General features: G+C 47.8%; 1 protein-coding gene across 8 annotated transcripts in view; it reads left to right on the top strand.

Moving 5' to 3' along the window:
* Window positions 1–15,478, top strand: part of MRAS (muscle RAS oncogene homolog) — a 41,317-nt gene extending 25,839 nt beyond the window's left edge. For 7 of the 8 annotated variants that reach the window (XM_037397715.1, XM_037397716.1, XM_037397710.1 and 4 more), the window contains 4 exons: window positions 6,382–6,535; window positions 9,864–9,963; window positions 11,278–11,357; window positions 14,486–15,478. In XM_037397715.1, coding sequence (XP_037253612.1) covers window positions 6,382–6,535; window positions 9,864–9,963; window positions 11,278–11,357; window positions 14,486–14,585 — 434 coding nt within the window. In that variant the 3' untranslated portion in view covers window positions 14,586–15,478. Of the gene's footprint in view, window positions 1–6,381; window positions 6,536–9,863; window positions 9,964–11,277; window positions 11,362–14,485 lie in introns of those variants that run through there. The other variant, XM_037397717.1, reaches the window with a different exon arrangement.
* The last annotated feature ends 778 nt before the right edge of the window (window positions 15,479–16,256 follow it).

Genomic DNA, 16,256 nt, shown 5'->3' with positions numbered 1-16,256 from the left:
GGCTTCATGATCAGCCTCCAATTTTCTCTGCATATGTTATCTTCATTTATTCCCTGCTGTTCATCTTGAAATCAGCATGGTGATGTGCTTGGTTAAATGCATTCACACGCAGGTGCTGTATAGACACATCAGGTCAGAATTAAGTGGGGGGCCAGGGTTAATTGGCTTTGATTAACTGTTGCTCCAATTGAGTTGCTGTCATTAATTTTGTATGCTCCTGGCTGCAAAATGCCAGTCTGGAATTACTAATCTGGGCATGAAGCCAAAAGTGCAATACCTTAATGTGGCAAAAAATTGCCATTGGTTCAAAGTTCCTTATGGCTCATAAACCACACAGAGATTAAAAGGTGGGGAGGAAGAGGAGAGGAAGAGATGGCCACAAGCATGTGGCTTGGGCATGTTGATGAATCGGGCTAAGCTCTTGTCACCTGTCAGTAGGGCTGTGCCAGTTGGTACCAGCAAAGCAAGGAGGTTTGCCTGTGTGTTGGGCGAAAAGGGGCTGTGGTCTTCCTCCTTTTCCCTTTCTTTCCCCTGGTATGATAGACTCTCCCTGCCTAGGAGTTGTCTTCCTACTCCTGAGCTTCAGTTTTCCATTTTATTTCTCCTCTGCCCAAGTTCCCCTCTCAGCCCCTGGGTGCCCTTGTGTTGGGCAAGACCGGCACAGCCCTGGTGTGTGCCCCTGTGGAGTAACAGCAGGCACCGTGCCTTCCCCTGGGCTCCCTCTCTGCCCTTCCCACCCGTGTCTCCCATGCATCCTTAGTGCTGAGGGGTTTTGCAGTTAGTCATCCCAGGACAGGCTGTCTGCTTTTCTCCTCAGGAAGCTTGGGAACAATTCAACCAGGAGGCCAGAGGGAGACCAAAGGTCACTGCAGACTTGCAGGCAGAAGGGTTGGTTTGCAGCTCATTTTTTTACTATTATTATTCTTATTATTTAAAATTTGGGAACTGTCATTGAAAGAATTAAAATTCAAATTAAGTTTTTGCGTTCATTCTTTTATTTGTGTGTACAGTATTTCCCCTCCCTTAATTGCTGGGATTTTGCAATCTTGAAAGAGGTTGTGTGGTTTGTTTTTTTGTCTTGGGTTGTGGGGATTATTATCCTGCCAGGAAAATTTTGATGTTGCAACATGGAAAACACAAGGCTTTGAATACTTGCCCTTTGTTAGAGAAAGAGCTCCTTTAAGGGCTCGCATCTTTATTCTGTTTATTGATGTGACAGCCTTTCTTCTGAAAGCCCCTCTTTTCTTTTTCTTAAAGAAAGGGCAAGAATTCAAGTACTCGGGTTTTCCATGTTATAACATCTGTGTATTTAGTTAGGGCACAGAAGAAGGGCTCATAAAAGCCCCAGTGTTTTCCCATCATGTGTTTTTCCCTGAGGAAAGCTCTCATGCTGGGATTAGTGTGGCTGTATCTGAGAAGGAGCAGAAGCATCAGAATGACCAAGCTGAAGCATCTACCTCGCTTTGCACACAGCGTGGGCACCTCATACCTCTTCAGGGTGACTTGGGGTATGGGAATAGAGAACATAAGCCATGGCCACTGTTGTCTGCTCAGCCTCTAACATACTAACTCATCAGGTGAAGCCAATGGCTGGGGGGGGGGGTGCCCGCTCCCACTGCGCTGCCGATGGAAGGAAGACAAAGATGTGGGGATGGCTTTTCTCAGCCTGAGACTTTTTAGTTTGACTTGTCAATTCAAGTTAAGTTTTCCCTTGAGCTCAGCTACCAAGCTGCAGGGCAGCTGGCGATGGACTTTCTCTCTGGCCCCACCTTTTGAGGCAGAGCTGCCGTGCCAAAAGAAAAGCAAGACTTGGAGATAGAAGTACAGTGAGGAATCCAGCTGTGTAACCTGTGGCCCCCTGACAGTGCCACGTTCCCAGTTCTGCTCTTTGCTCCAGGGACTTTTCCTTTACTTCATATTAAGAACTAAAACAAGCAGAAAATGCCTGGAGTCGGATGCCTTTGCACTGCTCCTCTCCCTGGCACTGTGACCCCAGGTTCCTATCTGCCTGCTGACCCGTCCGGCCCCTTAAAGGCTTGCATGTGTCTTGGGCTTATGTAGCCAAAGGGATTTCACTGGACACTGCTTGCAAAAATCAAGTCGTACACATGGCGCTTGCCTTTGCAAGCGTGAGATCAAGGTAGGCACAAACAACTGCGTCCTGTCCCTGAGCTTCCTGGTGTACAGCCACTCTTCTGGATGCTGGAAAGCACGGAGCCCCGAGAGCCACACTGGGCTGCTCTCAGGACTGGCTGCAGCCATGTGCAGTTGCTGCTTGGAACAGGGTGCTGGTGTCTGATTTGGACAGTGAAACCCAAGGGCTAAAGGATAGAAAATGGGTTTAACCTGCCTGTCTGGCCATCTTTGGCCCCTTCAGTGCCGTGGACAGTGGAGAAACTCAATCTGGAGTTGATCTATACAGCTACTTGTCCAGCAATGTAAAGATAAAGACGTAGGAGGAAATTTTGTGTAGGTACAAAAAGAGAAGAGGAACTCACCTGCACAACCAGATCTGAGATCCCCAAAGGCTGTGTTTGAATCTGAACTGAATCCAGCCTAGGCTCTAGAAAAAGCAATGCTGTGACTTAGCTTTCATAGTATGTCTCTGCCCTTGGCTTAGATTTGCATGCCTGTGTCTCTGCATGAGCACTCAGAGCACTGCTGGTTGCAAAGACATTGCCACATAAAATACCTGGAAGCATCAAGTGCTTCTATTTTGAGCCACAAATTCCTGTGTATTCCTGGGCTCCTGTGTCTGCTCGGAAGAGCACTCTAAGCAGTCACACTCTTGCCTAACCCATCGGGATTCACAGGAAAATGGTGTGGAGAGCTCTAAGGGGTCAGGATTCAATTAGCAAGTAGTTCATTGCAACAGTTGGGGTCACATCCACTGGAGAGCAGAAAAGGCCAGCTCTTCACTCAGCAACCTCCTACCTGTGAAGCAGGAGACCTCCCTGCTGGGCTCTCACAGCGTAATTGCTTTTAGTTTAGTCTCCAGCTGATTGCGTGATAGCTCTGTAAAATGCCTTTGCCCTCTTTGGATGTCTGTTGCTACATCAGGCATAGTCCTTGTCTTCTCTCTCCTTGATCTTTACCCAAATGCTTTCATTAATGCTCCTCCTTGCTGCTTCTTCGGTCAAGTTTGTGGGAACTTCACCAAGTTTGCTGTTGGAAGTCCCTGACCATGTGCTGTGCAGCCTATGAATGTGATTTCAGTTCTTGGAAGAATGAGGTAGGGGAAACCCGCTGTGCTTTGGTCCAGCCTTGTCTCCACATTGGCTTTCATGCGCTGCCAGTGGGGCAACTGCCAGTAAGAGGCAACTGCTGTTTTAAAGTGTACTGAGAAAGAGAGAGCTCACAGTTCTTCTCTGCTCATGATTGTTTCCATGTCTTCTGACATCCCATCTGCAGAAATGGGGAATTTTAAAAGAAGGTGAGTGCTGGCTAACATCCTAAACCTCGTCACCCCTTCAGGAAGCCAGTCAAATCACCTTCCCAACGTTTGTTTCTCCTTGCTGCTTTCACATTTCTGTAGGTGAGTCTTCTTGAAGCTTTTATGCCACAAGATTACACCAGCAGCAAAGCTGCTTGCGTCTGGCCCTTTTTCAGTGCTGGTGCTTTCCAGGATGTGGTCCCATCCTGCCTACAAAGGATTGGGGTCACACTCTCCTCTCTGATTGTTTACAATGCACGTAGCACAGCAGTTTTAGGATGTGGGGGTCGTCTTTATGAAGAACATACTTAAAGTTAAAACAAGGACTTTCTCTGGCCATCCACATGATGCTTCACTTTGTATGAATAACTCATGTGAGATTAACCTTAACCTTCACTGCTGAATGTCTTTTACTTGCATTTTCAAAGTGCCATTTTAGATGCTGCCTGGACTTGCTCGCCTTTCTACAAATGCTGCAAATGAATTCCCTTTAAATAGCAGCTGCTGACACAGCAGCTCTGCCTGTGTTTAGTGTGATGCCATGGCCAAGATCCAGGCAAGGTAGGAGTGGCAGGAGCACAGCCCCATGCTGTCCCTTTGGGTATCCCTGCAGCCCCCCCGCCTGCCCAGGGCTTGTCCCCTGGCTTCTCGCAGGCAGGGCAGAGCTTTGGATGGACGCAGCTGGGGGTGGGTTGCTGGGTGAAAGAGCAGAGCTGAATGCTCCTCATGTGTTTCATGGGAGGTCTGCAAATGTGCCAGAGCAAGGGGAAGTCCCTAAGCAAATTACCATGCAGGATACGGCACATCCATCTCCACCTTCCTGCCCACGGCTTCTGCTCAGGCACCTGCCCTGTCTCAGGGGGAGGGAGGGCAGGAGAGCCCGGCCCCCTGCGAGAAGCTGTTGTCCCCCCGACAAGTTGGGTATGTGTGCTGGAGAGGGGGAGTGTTTATGCGTGCATGTGTGTGTTGGTTGTCAGCGCTGAGCCCTGCCCTGACATCGGTCCAGCTGGTGCAGGAGTCAGATGAGGGCAGCCCAGCCTCTCCTTACAGGTTGGGTGGGTAATTTCCTTTTCCATCCTAGCCACGCGGTCTTGGCCTTATTCCATGGTAGCAGTTCTGCCCAAGGCATAGAAATTCACCAGCACATGCTGTGTCTTTGGGTTGGTTTTCTATTTTATTTTTTTTACAGTCCTCAAGGATAGCCTGGGTGTCTGTTTGCCAAAACCCTCGTTTCCTAGATTTAGAGGGGAGAAGCAGGAGGAAAGGCTGTGAAGAGACACCTGTGACTTTACAACAAGTTCCAGCTAGCTGGCAAACAAGCTTAAATTTCTGGATCTCTGTAGGAGCCTAGAAGCTCTTTTCACATTAAGGATTCATGGAAATTGACATTTCAGACCAGCTAAGGCAGGTGAACAAATGAGGCTGAAGGCTTTGAAGGACCTGCCATCACCAAGTAAGGTCTCCCAGGTCCGCCAGTGTAGCTGCCTTTTCTCCAAACATAGAGCGAACGTGTGTGAGCTGGTTCGTGGGGTGCACTGTGACATGCAGCATGTCCACCTGCGGCCACCCGTGCTGATTCAGCACGTAACACCGGCAGCAAAGTGGGCTTTATCCTGGCCCCAGCTGGAAACTGGGACAACCTGGGTACTTCCCCCTACAGGGAACATCTTGCTAGGGCTGTGGGCCTGCTCAGACTAGAAAAACCCGTATCAAGCCCTGCTGCTCTGTCAGCAGTACACTCCTGCCACAGTCTCCATCCACTGGTGCCCTGGGCTTTCCCCATCACCTGTGGGCAGCGGATGCTTATGCTGTGGCTGTACCACAGAGGCGGAAACAGTTTTCTCACCCAGCCCAGTTGCCTGGGATGTGAAAAAGTTCCCAGTCATCATGAAGGTCCCTCATTTGCCTCAAGGGCAAAACGATGCATTAGGACTATTACTTCTGAGCAGCTGATGCACTTTAAGCTCACACTGCATTTGTACTGGCACAGCCTAAACTGATGAAGTCCTTTTGTACCTTCCTCCTGCCAGTCAAAATCCTGGCAGTGTACAAAGCTGGGGCCCACGAATTGGTATTGATGTGTACATCAGTATGTGGTGTTTACCCAGAAGACTGGTGTAGCTTGCTTCAGATGTGGTCAGTGATGTAGCTGATGGGACACCCTGTGTGGAGAACCAGTGAGTTATGGTTACATTTGCGAGTTTAACCTAGTAAGCAGCAGCATCTGGGTTGCTGCCACAACTGTGGTGTTTTAGGGGATTTAAGCATAGGTGTAGGCATTGTCAATGTACAGAAACACAATTGCTATATAGGATATGCAAGTCACTTAAAGCTTTTCTACCTGTTTTAATTAGTTTCTCAATATCACACACTACAGGACTAAATATTTAAGGGGAGCTCCTCAAGGCTTTACCATCTTACTCTGAAAGCATGTAATTTTGTAGAAATAATACCCAGGTACTGAGAAAAGGAAAACACTTGTAGCTATTACTCTGGGTTGTCTCCCAGCTCTGCTTCACCATGCAGTTTGTAATTGTCCCTGATGTTTAAACTGGTGTTTACTTACTCTTCCAGTCTTAGGGTTTTCCATGCAAAGAACAGAGAGAGCTGGGAGAGGGAAAAAACGGACGGCTGGGAAATACTTTGAGCCATATCTTGCCAGAGGAGCAGCTCCCCAGGTTCGGTGGTCAGCACTTGGTACTGGAAAAGGAAAGTAAAACCCACGTAGTCGTCTTCCCCTCTATCCGCTTCCAGAACAGGCACACGGTGATGAGTGGGCTCTGGGAGCATTTTTTGTTTTGTAGCAAGAAACCACCTTGTCCATCTTTGTCAAATCTTGCAGCCTTTGAGAGCACCAAGCCCAGTGGAGGCAGAAGGGCCATGTAGGACACACAGTGGTGACAGCAGGTCCTCACAGTAACTGAAAACCTTCCTCTCTTCTGTCCTAGTGCTGGATACTGCGGGCCAAGAGGAGTTCAGCGCAATGCGGGAGCAGTACATGAGGACCGGAGATGGTTTTCTTATAGTCTACTCAGTGACAGACAAGGCTAGCTTCGAGCACGTGGACCGGTTCCACCAGCTGATCCTCAGAGTCAAGGACAGGTGGGTTCCATGGAGCTGGGCACTGCCTGACGCCGCTCCTGCCAGCCACTCTGGAGACCATGCCGTGGGGGCGGTGGCATGTCTCACCCTGCCTTTTGCCTCCTGGGTGTCCTGGAGCAAATCCTTGCATGTGGGTTTGTGGATCTACGTACAAGGAATAAGAAGTATTTTTCCCTTTCTGATAAGCATGTAGTGCTTTCAATGTAGAAAAGTTCAGCAGTGTTACGATGGAGGTGCAAATGGGTCTGGAAGGGAGAAGCTCCTGCCGGAACGGTCTGGCAGAGCGGCGTGAGCCCGCCAGGTCAGGCACCTTTGCAGGTAACCGGTTTGGCTCTGGAGAGCGAGGAAGGATGCTCCGTGCACAGTGCAGGCACTTTGGGAACACCATCAGGGAGTCAGCCAGTATTCAGCCCTAATCATTTTGTGTGTCCTGGCAGCATCCTCCTTTTCCTGGCTTCAGTTTGTGCCAAACAAACCTTAGAAGGTCCTTCATGATTTGGGACCCTGAACAAGTGTCTTGAAGGGGGGAAAGCACCTCGTGTTTGAAGGAACTGTGTTTCTTACAAGGGTTGTAACGCAGTTAATGCGCCGTGCTCTGCAGCAGCTATTTTCAGTGAATAAAAAGATCTCTCCATGACTGGGGAGAAAGCAAGAGAGGTCACCTGCTCCCCTCCCTGTGCGTGCGTGGGAGAAGGTAGCGCCGAGAGTTTGATCGTGGCAAGCAAATGGGTCCTGGCAGAGCGAGGGGAAGCTGCCAGTTATCTGCGAGATAACTCCCTCTTCCCATCCCTGTTAGAGAGGCGATGAATCTGTCCTCACTGGGTGGGGTGTGAATTAAGCCCTTATATATCTGCAGCTTTGAAACACTTAGTTTTTCCATTCATAATGACTTTTAATTATGGAAGTCATCAAGAAAAGCCACCAGAGGGTTCGGGCCTCATTGCTGGCTTCCTTTTGCAGCTCTGAATAACTTCCCCACAGGAAGGGTGGGCTCGTATCATGTGAGGTTCACAGCTGACAGCTCTTCCAGTAAAGCATCCAAAGCGGAGCCCACAAGAGTGAAAAGTAAAGGAAAACCCACCCTTTGATTTCATCTAAATGAAGAAAAAAGTCAGTCACTCAGTCTGCCTCCCAGATCAGGACAGACTTTTTCTTCACTGCTAGTTCAGCTTGGGGCAAAGTAAATCTGTTTCTGAAAGCTGAAGAAGGTGGGACAGCGTCTCCTGTAACCTGCCCCAAACCAGCGCCGGTTTTATCTAATTTAACTTTGTGAAAATAAGATGCAGTGTTCATTGTTTTGCTCTGGACTGAAACTTTCCCCGCTCTGCACGCCGTGTGAACGCTGCAGCCGGCGTGTGAGAAGCAGGAAGTGAAACGGGCCGGCCGGGGACTTGTTTTTGTCTCCCTGCTCAAAGCCACCTAAACGCTGCGCACGGGGAGCCTCACGCTTCACCCAGAACCTGAGCTCGTTCAGAAAATCACGGTGGTAGGAGCAATGTGAGTGAAGAAACCGGCCGGCCAGACCCACAGGTAGCTGGGAGCAGAGCATCGCTCTGGCGTCCAAGATAACAGTCAGTTTTAGCAATCTAAAATCCAAAGGAATTGCAGGCTGCCACATTAGCATAGCTGTTCAAAGCCTTCCTCCTGTTTCTTGCCATAACCTTCATTACAGTAAAACTTACAACTATAGTAGCTTTGTCCAACTAGCAATCGTACAGCTTACAACAGGGAACAAAGTCCCCATAGAGTTTTATGCCTGGTGTAAACAAGGCAAATGAGATACCGTCCAAATGTAATCCCTTTATCAGTCTGCTGCAAGCCAAAAGGGAATCAAATAATCCAGACAAGCAAGTGTTTTGCTCCAGAATGATCAGAGTCAAGATATATCGATGCTCAGGTATTAAAATTATATCAAAGCCACGTTACCAGAACAAATAACTGTAAGACTCATTTAAAATGCAGAGTGCAGTACGGTATTTTTCCAGCCAGAGCAGTGGGGCAGCATGCCAGAGAGAAGATGGAGCCCTTATCATCTTGATGAAAAATGACACAGAAATGCTGTCTGAAAATCCAGAGTTACTCAGGGAAGTGTTTTATGCAGAAATGAGTATGGCCAGCTGCTCTTTATCCCAATAAAATTAGCTGTGTTACAGCAGAGCACTGGAATCATTTTAGGAGGGTTTAAAGTTAAATATAAGAAAATAATATTGCAGTAACTGTCAGTTATCAGAAGGGACCTACTCCCTCCTAGCAGTGGGTAAAGACCCTGCAGCATGACTTTGCTCTCTGTGTCATGCAGCTGGAGGAGATGCTCCATATGGGGGCAGGGTGGGCAGCAGCTGCGCTGCCAGGACCTCCCGTGGCATGAGCTGCCTTGGCTCTGGTTAATCACTGGAGCTACGGGGGTTTCTGCCAGGGGAGAGCCTGACCCACTTGCCTCATCAGGAGTGCCTTGCACTGGACGTGCTGCGGATAGATGGGTCTCTTCTCAGGTGGTGACTGAAGGCGGCCATGTGCTTGGTAAAGTTAGAGAAATACTGAGCAGTATAACAGAGGTCGATGGTTTTGGTACAAAAGGATGGTTGTTCATCAGCTTTTCACTCTGGGATTAGAAGCAGAAGATGGTAGGTAATAGCATCTGGAAGCTTACCGAGACTCCTTGGCTCCATCCAGCCTCCTTCCAGCTACCACTGTCAGTCTTTTAGCTTGTCTTGGGGTAACAGCTGATGGCCATCTTTGCTCCCAGTCATTGTCTCCTCCTTTTGATGCCCCTCTAAGCACCAGCTCCCAGAGTCCATCTGTTCTTCCCCCACGGTTGCTCTCGGTGGATGACTAGGACATGAACTGACGCCAGTTACTCTACCACACCTTGTTGCCTTGCAGTGACGAGCAGTTGCCAAGATATGCAGTTACTGAGATGCCTTAACTGTTACAAAAGAGTCCCAGTCTCCTGTTCAAGATCAAATTCTATGTCTCAGTTAATTTCCTGACTAATTCTTTAGTTCTTTCTTCACCTAGTTGGATCTTCAGGCTTAGCTATTGTCAGGCATTGCAAATATGATAACACTAAGTCCTTGAACTGCCTGCAAGTAAGAATTAATATGTGTATGCATGCAATTTGTCAAGTAAATTTTTACAATATGATGAAGGTATGTGTAGCACAGTCTGGGGGCTGATGTGTGTACATTTGGTCTTTCTGCTTCTTTACATGTACGTGCTACATCCGTAGCTGAGAATGTTAGATGTCAGCATCAGAAAGTGAAACTTATGCTCAGCATTTTTTATTGTAGTCTGCTAATAATTGGGTGGTGGTTTTGATTTTTTCCAGAGAGTCCTTTCCAATGATTTTGGTGGCAAACAAAGTTGATCTAATGCATTTACGGAAAATTACAAGAGAACAGGGAAGAGAAATGGCAACAAAACATAATGTAAGTTTGCGGGATTGTTTAATCGGCTGTTGTGAGTCCCATTACAGGCATTTAGAATTGAATTCTCTGCTCATTTGGAGCTGAATTAAAGCATTTCTTTTACAACTGAACATTTGCAATTACATTTTTGCCAACTACAAAGTAGTAGCTATGCAGTTTCCTTTCAGTAGGGCCACTTCACTGTTGAAACCAGAACCTCTGCTGTGCCCCAAGCTGCAGCAAAGCTGTGGCATCATGAAGCCACCTGCACAAGGTGTCTGCAAGTGGCGAGAAATGTGAAATGTTCACAGTGAGGGAAGAAAGTGCACTATCCTGCAGTGAAAAGGTGGAGTCAGGCATCTGGAAGTATACCTGGGTATCTGTAGGAAGTGAGCTTGTTAAAGATAATGAAGTTACAGGGTGGTTAAGCCTATATGAATCTGGCCCACCATCTTAGCTCTGCATTATTCCAGCCGTAGTTTAGCCTGAGAAATTGGTCTTGGATGGGTGTAGATCACATGCCACTGCACTAATCCCCTCTGAAACCAGCAGTCTGGAATACCCAGAGGGGAGACGACAACTCCTCTAGGAGGAACTGAATGGAAAGGTAAATGGAAAGGCCTAACACCTCTTGGCAACTTGCAGTGCCTAAATGGCAAGCTGCGTGGTGTGTCTGAACAAGCCACAATGGGCATTGGCAGGGCCCGTTCGCTGCCTCCCCTCCCCAAGGAAGCTCTTTCCTGTAGGAGCCAGGACACCGAAACAGCAGCACAACCTGTATGCGCACACTTTGCAAAAGGCCGTGTATGAACATACCTGATCAGAGGCAGTTCTATAAATCTGCCAGCGTCCTGGACAAGCAGTCTAGAGGGCCCCATCTGGCTGTCAGACTTTGAAGGAGAAGATCATTTTACACTGAAGGGGAATTGTAGTCATGGAATATTCATGCAGTAGTCCTAACAAAATGTGGCAAGCAAGAATTTTTGGCAAGTGCTCGTCTTTCCACAACCTTCGGCTATTTTCATGTCTGCAAGCACAACTATGGGGGAGAGAACATCTGATGACATGAAGCCTATGATTGTTCTTCCCCAAACCCGGAGCTTTGATAGCAGCTGGTTTGCCTGGTGCTTATTTTGGACCTTTTTTAAGTGCTCGTCGGTTTTGCTGTGAACGTGAAAGTGTTGATAGCAGTGTCACAACAACACTTTGTTTACCTGTATTTCCCTGGTCTCTTAGGCACCTGATTTCTCCAGCTTTTGGGGCTTTTCATTTTGAAACTGGTTTGCTACCAACATGTAGGCTCTTACTAATCTCTTTTGCATTGCACTTCTCCAGATTCCCTACATAGAGACTAGTGCCAAGGACCCACCATTGAATGTTGACAAGGCTTTCCATGATCTCGTGAGGGTAATAAGGTAAGCTGCAAACTCATCACTTGCTCACTGCCCGTGGATGGGATGTGCAGGAGTCCTGGCCTGGAGAGCCAGGAGCCAGCTTTTTGGGAGCAAGGGCCAAGTGGTTTGGTTGAGGGTTTCTGGGGTTTATTAAATTTTCTTGTCCTGTATCTGCACAAAGACATGACTAGCACTTAGTTACCCTTGCAGGACATCAGCGCTAGGCAGGTTGAGTACTAACTGTGGCCACAATGGATATATTATTCAATGAACAGTGCAAAGCCTACTGTAATGATTGGCTTTAACAGGCGGGCAGTAAGCTCTGGACCAGTAATTTGGGTTTTCGTAGCTTTCTACTCTCAGGGTCTCGCGTTGCTAAAGGTTAAAAAGGACTGGCAAAAAATTCTACAAAATTCTAATGTTGTAGGTGACTGCTAACATTTTCTGCTCACCAAATGGAAAAAATTAAGCCGCTTTGTATGAAAAACGGCATGACCTAATGGCTAAGCCACAGGTTTCCTCCTCAAGACTGCAGAGGTTTGTTCCTAGTTTTGGCATGAGTCGCCTTTGCTCGCTTTGGCAAACGCCTGCTCTCCGGGCGAACCCCTGCTCCAGCTGCCAGCAGGGAGGGACTGCCTTCCAAAATCCCGGCTGCCCTGCAGGAAAAGAGCTGCACGCACATCTCGGCGTCTTTGCTGATAACCTCAGATCTCTCTAAGATTTGTTTTTCTGGCACCACTTGTCTGCCAGATTTTTCTGGGCCCTTATTTTTCGTGTTTTGGGAGGGTGCTGAGCTGAAATCATGCTCCTCCCCACCGTGCAGTCAGTGTGCCTCGCTCGGCAATTAAACCATGAAGCATTTATTCACAGCGTATCTGTACTTGCGAATCTTAGCGCAGCCTTGACTCAGTCTCCATCAAAAGCAGATGGTACTGCCCACTCTTCCCACATGTCTCAAAAGCAGGGGGCAGAAAGTCTTTGGAGAACTACAGAGCTGAGTTGGAAATGTCCCAGGCTATTTCCCAACTGTTCTGTAACTCAGCATTAGCTAGCTAGATAGTGCTGCTGTGTTACAGTGAGCCCTTACCCCCATCTATTCTGCTGGGGGGGGGGGGGGGAAGAAACATAGCCAAAATAAGATGGTGAGGCAGTGTTTGCTTTCTCTACTTAATGCAAGTAAAGACAGGCTGGAAGGAGCATTGTAAGGAGGCATCACTGAATTCAAGCCCTGAAAATGCACTCCATAACCTCAAAAATAGGTGATGCACCTCAGTTCCCTGAGTAGTCATTGCAAAAGTCATTGCCAGCCAGGTGAAACCCTCCGTAGCACTGAGGGTACCAGAGGTGTTTGCAAGAGCTGGAACTTGGGTTACATCAAAGAGCAGAGAGATGCTGTGTGATCTAGCCAGTCATTTGCTGCAAAGCAGCTTAGCGTGGCCTTTGGACATAGCAAACTGTCCACAGCCGTAGGATGGCATCACCCACCGAGTACTGCTTTTCTTTTTTTAAGTGAGCTTTTCCAAATAACATGTACATTTACAGCTCCCTAATAGCTGTGTCATTCCTGGAGGGCTTTACAAACGCAGAGGCTCTCAGCCCGTGAGAGTTTGCAAGCTGAGGATGCTTGTTCAGGGTTGGCAGTGTTTGTGCTCCTTGCACTTGGCCGATTCCCAGTTTATTTAGCTTCATGTAAGAAACTTGTCTGGAAGTAATCCAGAAAGGAGTGGGGTGATTGAGTCTGCCTCACAGATCTTTTAAATTTCCTGATACCCCTTTTATGCTGCAGCGGTACATACACAAGGACTGTCACAGCAGAGATCTTGAGCAGGCGTGGGACGTGGTTTTCTGGATCTCTAAAACAGTTCCAGAACACTGTGAACAGCTTGCAGCCACTTAGTGGTTATCCAAATTAACTTTAAAGTATTCTTTTACTTCAGCTTTCTAGTTTTGAGCTTTAAAGTTCTATGTTTTTCATTCTTCCAGCTTTCATACTTGCTGAAAAAAGCCCTTTATTAGTCAAAGCTGAGTTTTTCAGGTGGTTGCAAGCATTTGGGAGCTGAGGCTGTAGGAAAAACATCAGCTAAAGCCATAGTGATTTGCCTCCCAGCTATGTCTCATCTTGGTCTGGATAACTTGGTCTAAACACTTAGTTTAGTGCCCAGCATATGGCATAGCAAAGAGGCTGGTTTTGAACTATTCAAACTCTCAGGTTGGTTATTTAGACACTGTTTGAATCTATGGAAGCTGCTGGTGCTTGTATGGTTTATTTTGCAATGAAATCTAAGTCTATGGGCTGCCTGTTGGGTGCTTGAACTGCAAAGCTGCATTCTGTTCAATTTGCGCTGTGGGGCTAGCTGAGTGGCTGCTGCAAACAGGTACAGTTGCAAACAGGCATTTGGGCAACGCCTCGTCTTATGAAAAGGGAGAAGCCCTCAACAGAACATCACAGAGGTGGCTCACAATCCTGACCGATGGGCGCCGCCACGGCGCGGTGCAGGGGTGCTCGCAGCCGCGTGTTTCTGGTGGCTGTGACTTCAGACAGCCAGGGATATCTTTCTGGGGTTGGCTCGCTCCCTGTGCTCTGGTGCTCTTCACCACTTCCAAGGGAGGCCCAGAGACCCAGCAGCAGCAGACTCTGTTTTTTCATTATGGCTTTTTAGCCCCCCTCCGCAACCAAGTCCACAGCAGTGCAGCAGGCTAAGGGCAATGCTGAGTGAAAGCAGACCTTTCCAGGAGGGTTTATTTCTCTCTGCACTCTGTCTCTCTTTCATTCTCTTTCCTAATGAGCATTAGCAGCAGTGTGATGGATGATGTTGCATTGCTTAGAGCATCCCTGTTTCCCAGCACAGCCCCCTGGCAGGGAAGGAGGCAGCGGTTCACCCAGGGCAACTGGAGGCATAGTGCCCTGCCAGGACGTACATCCCTGCTGTTAGTCTTAATGTTTGCTTATGGCTTGCTTTCTTCCTTAAAAATGCAGGTGTGTGTCTCGTTAGCTGTGTGGCCTGAAAAGCCACGTGGTGGTGGAAGGGTATGCGGAGATACATATGCAAATACACATGTGCATGCCACGATGCCGTTCTGCTGGTGCCCAGGGCTCTGGATGCTGAGGTCCGACCTGACCTTGTTTTCCTCTCCGTCTCCCAAAACAGGCAGCAGATCCCAGAGAAAAGCCAGAAGAAGAAGAAGAAGACCAAATGGCGAGGGGACAGAGCCACAGGCTCCCACAAACTCCAGTGCGTGATTTTGTGATGGGACTGCCTGGGAGTGTCTTGGATGCCTCCCTCCTCCCCACTTGACCCACCGCCAACCCAGGCGAGGAGCAGCAGCGCGAAACCCGCACGGCGATGCCTGCACGGCCCCACTGCCCCCCCAAGCTCCCCATGGCATCTCGGGCTTGGAGGAGGCGGCTCGACGGGGTCCGGACCCCCCTGGAGGGTGGCTTCGTGTCAGGGCCAGCGTGGGAGCCGTGCGAATGGGAGGCGGAAGGGATCAGCAGGACCTCAACTTTCAAACATCCCCAGCACCTTCCAGGGGCCTCCATGATGTTTATTTAAAAAAAAAAAAAAGGAAAAAAAAAAAAAGGGAAGAAGAAAAAAAAAGTGTTGGTTTTATCTGCAAACATATTTCTCCTTGTGACTCGTTTCTGAACAGCCATGAATAGCCCCGCTGTTGGTACAGCCGTCTGTGTATGTGTGGGGGAAGGGAAGGGAAAGGACTTTTCTTTTCTTTCTCCTTTTTTTTTTTTTTTTTTTTTTTTGTCCTCCTCTCTCTTCTCCTTTTTCGTTGTTTGCTCAGCGAGTGTTGGGTTGCAAAGAAACACGGCTGGGGTTAGATGTTTTGCACTGAACTCTCTCTTAGGCGGCAGTGCCAAAACACGACTTCATATGAAAGTGCATAGATTTGGAGGAAGAAAATTAATTCCAGCTGCTCTGGGTGCTCCAGACATTGTGTCAGACTCTGGAGGGCAGCCAGCTCACAGACCATAAACTCCAGCTTAGGAAAGGAGGTTTGGGCTTGGATTATTTTTTTTTTCGTACCCTTTGTCAAGAGGTTTTGTTTCTGGTTTGTAATTTGGGGCATGTCAAAGTTAAGACATTTTGTTAACCTGGAAGTATTTAAATTAAAGTAATTTACAAATGGAAGGGGTATGTCATCTTTAAGTGCGGGAGAGGGGGAGAAAGGAAGTAAAACCTGAACTGAATTTGTTATCTGGGTGTTGAATTTCTCCCTCATAAATGCATGTAAAGTGGTGCGATCTAAATCCCTCTTTATTATTCCTTAACCTTTCCCTTCAAAGCCACTCTTGGATAGATGAATTGTTTTGCTTTTCCCAGGCTCATCTTGCACACGCAAAAAAAATCTGTTCATGGGCTTTGACTCAATGTTTCTTCTTCTTCTCCTCCCTCCTTCGCCGAGAGTTGGTGACTTGAAAGGAAGAGGTGTTTTGAAAATGATTCAAGTGGGATGTGTCTGTTCATAAGCTTACTGTATCTAAAATGTCTCCCTGAAAACAGCAAAAGCTAAGTATCTTGATCGTTATGAAAAGAGAAGGCAAAAAACCTGCAGCCATTGAAGCTGCCATCTGTGGCACCACAGATATGGTTGTGCACATCCTGGAGGGGCCACATTTTCTTTCACACTTTTCCTGGCACTCGGAACTGCAGTGGCAAATTTTTCGTTAAATTAATGGATTGTCACCTGCTGGACTGAAGCCATCGGCTCCATTCGCAGGGTCACCAAACCCCTTTAAAAGTAACGATTTGCTTTTCCTCAGCTTGAATCCTACTCAGATATGCTTTATGGGCATGACTTATAATATTGGCAGAGATGCCCGAGATTTATGTGTCTGAGTGCAGAATATCCTGGTATTGGATACTGAAGATCCATTCAGGATGGTGGATCATCACAGATTTAGTTGTT

Source organism: Falco rusticolus, chromosome 8 (assembly GCF_015220075.1).
Source record: "Falco rusticolus isolate bFalRus1 chromosome 8, bFalRus1.pri, whole genome shotgun sequence".
Classification (NCBI taxonomy): Eukaryota; Metazoa; Chordata; class Aves; order Falconiformes; family Falconidae; genus Falco; species Falco rusticolus.
The sequence above is the reverse complement of the archived record's forward strand: the minus strand, read 5'-3'. Positions and strand labels throughout refer to the sequence as shown.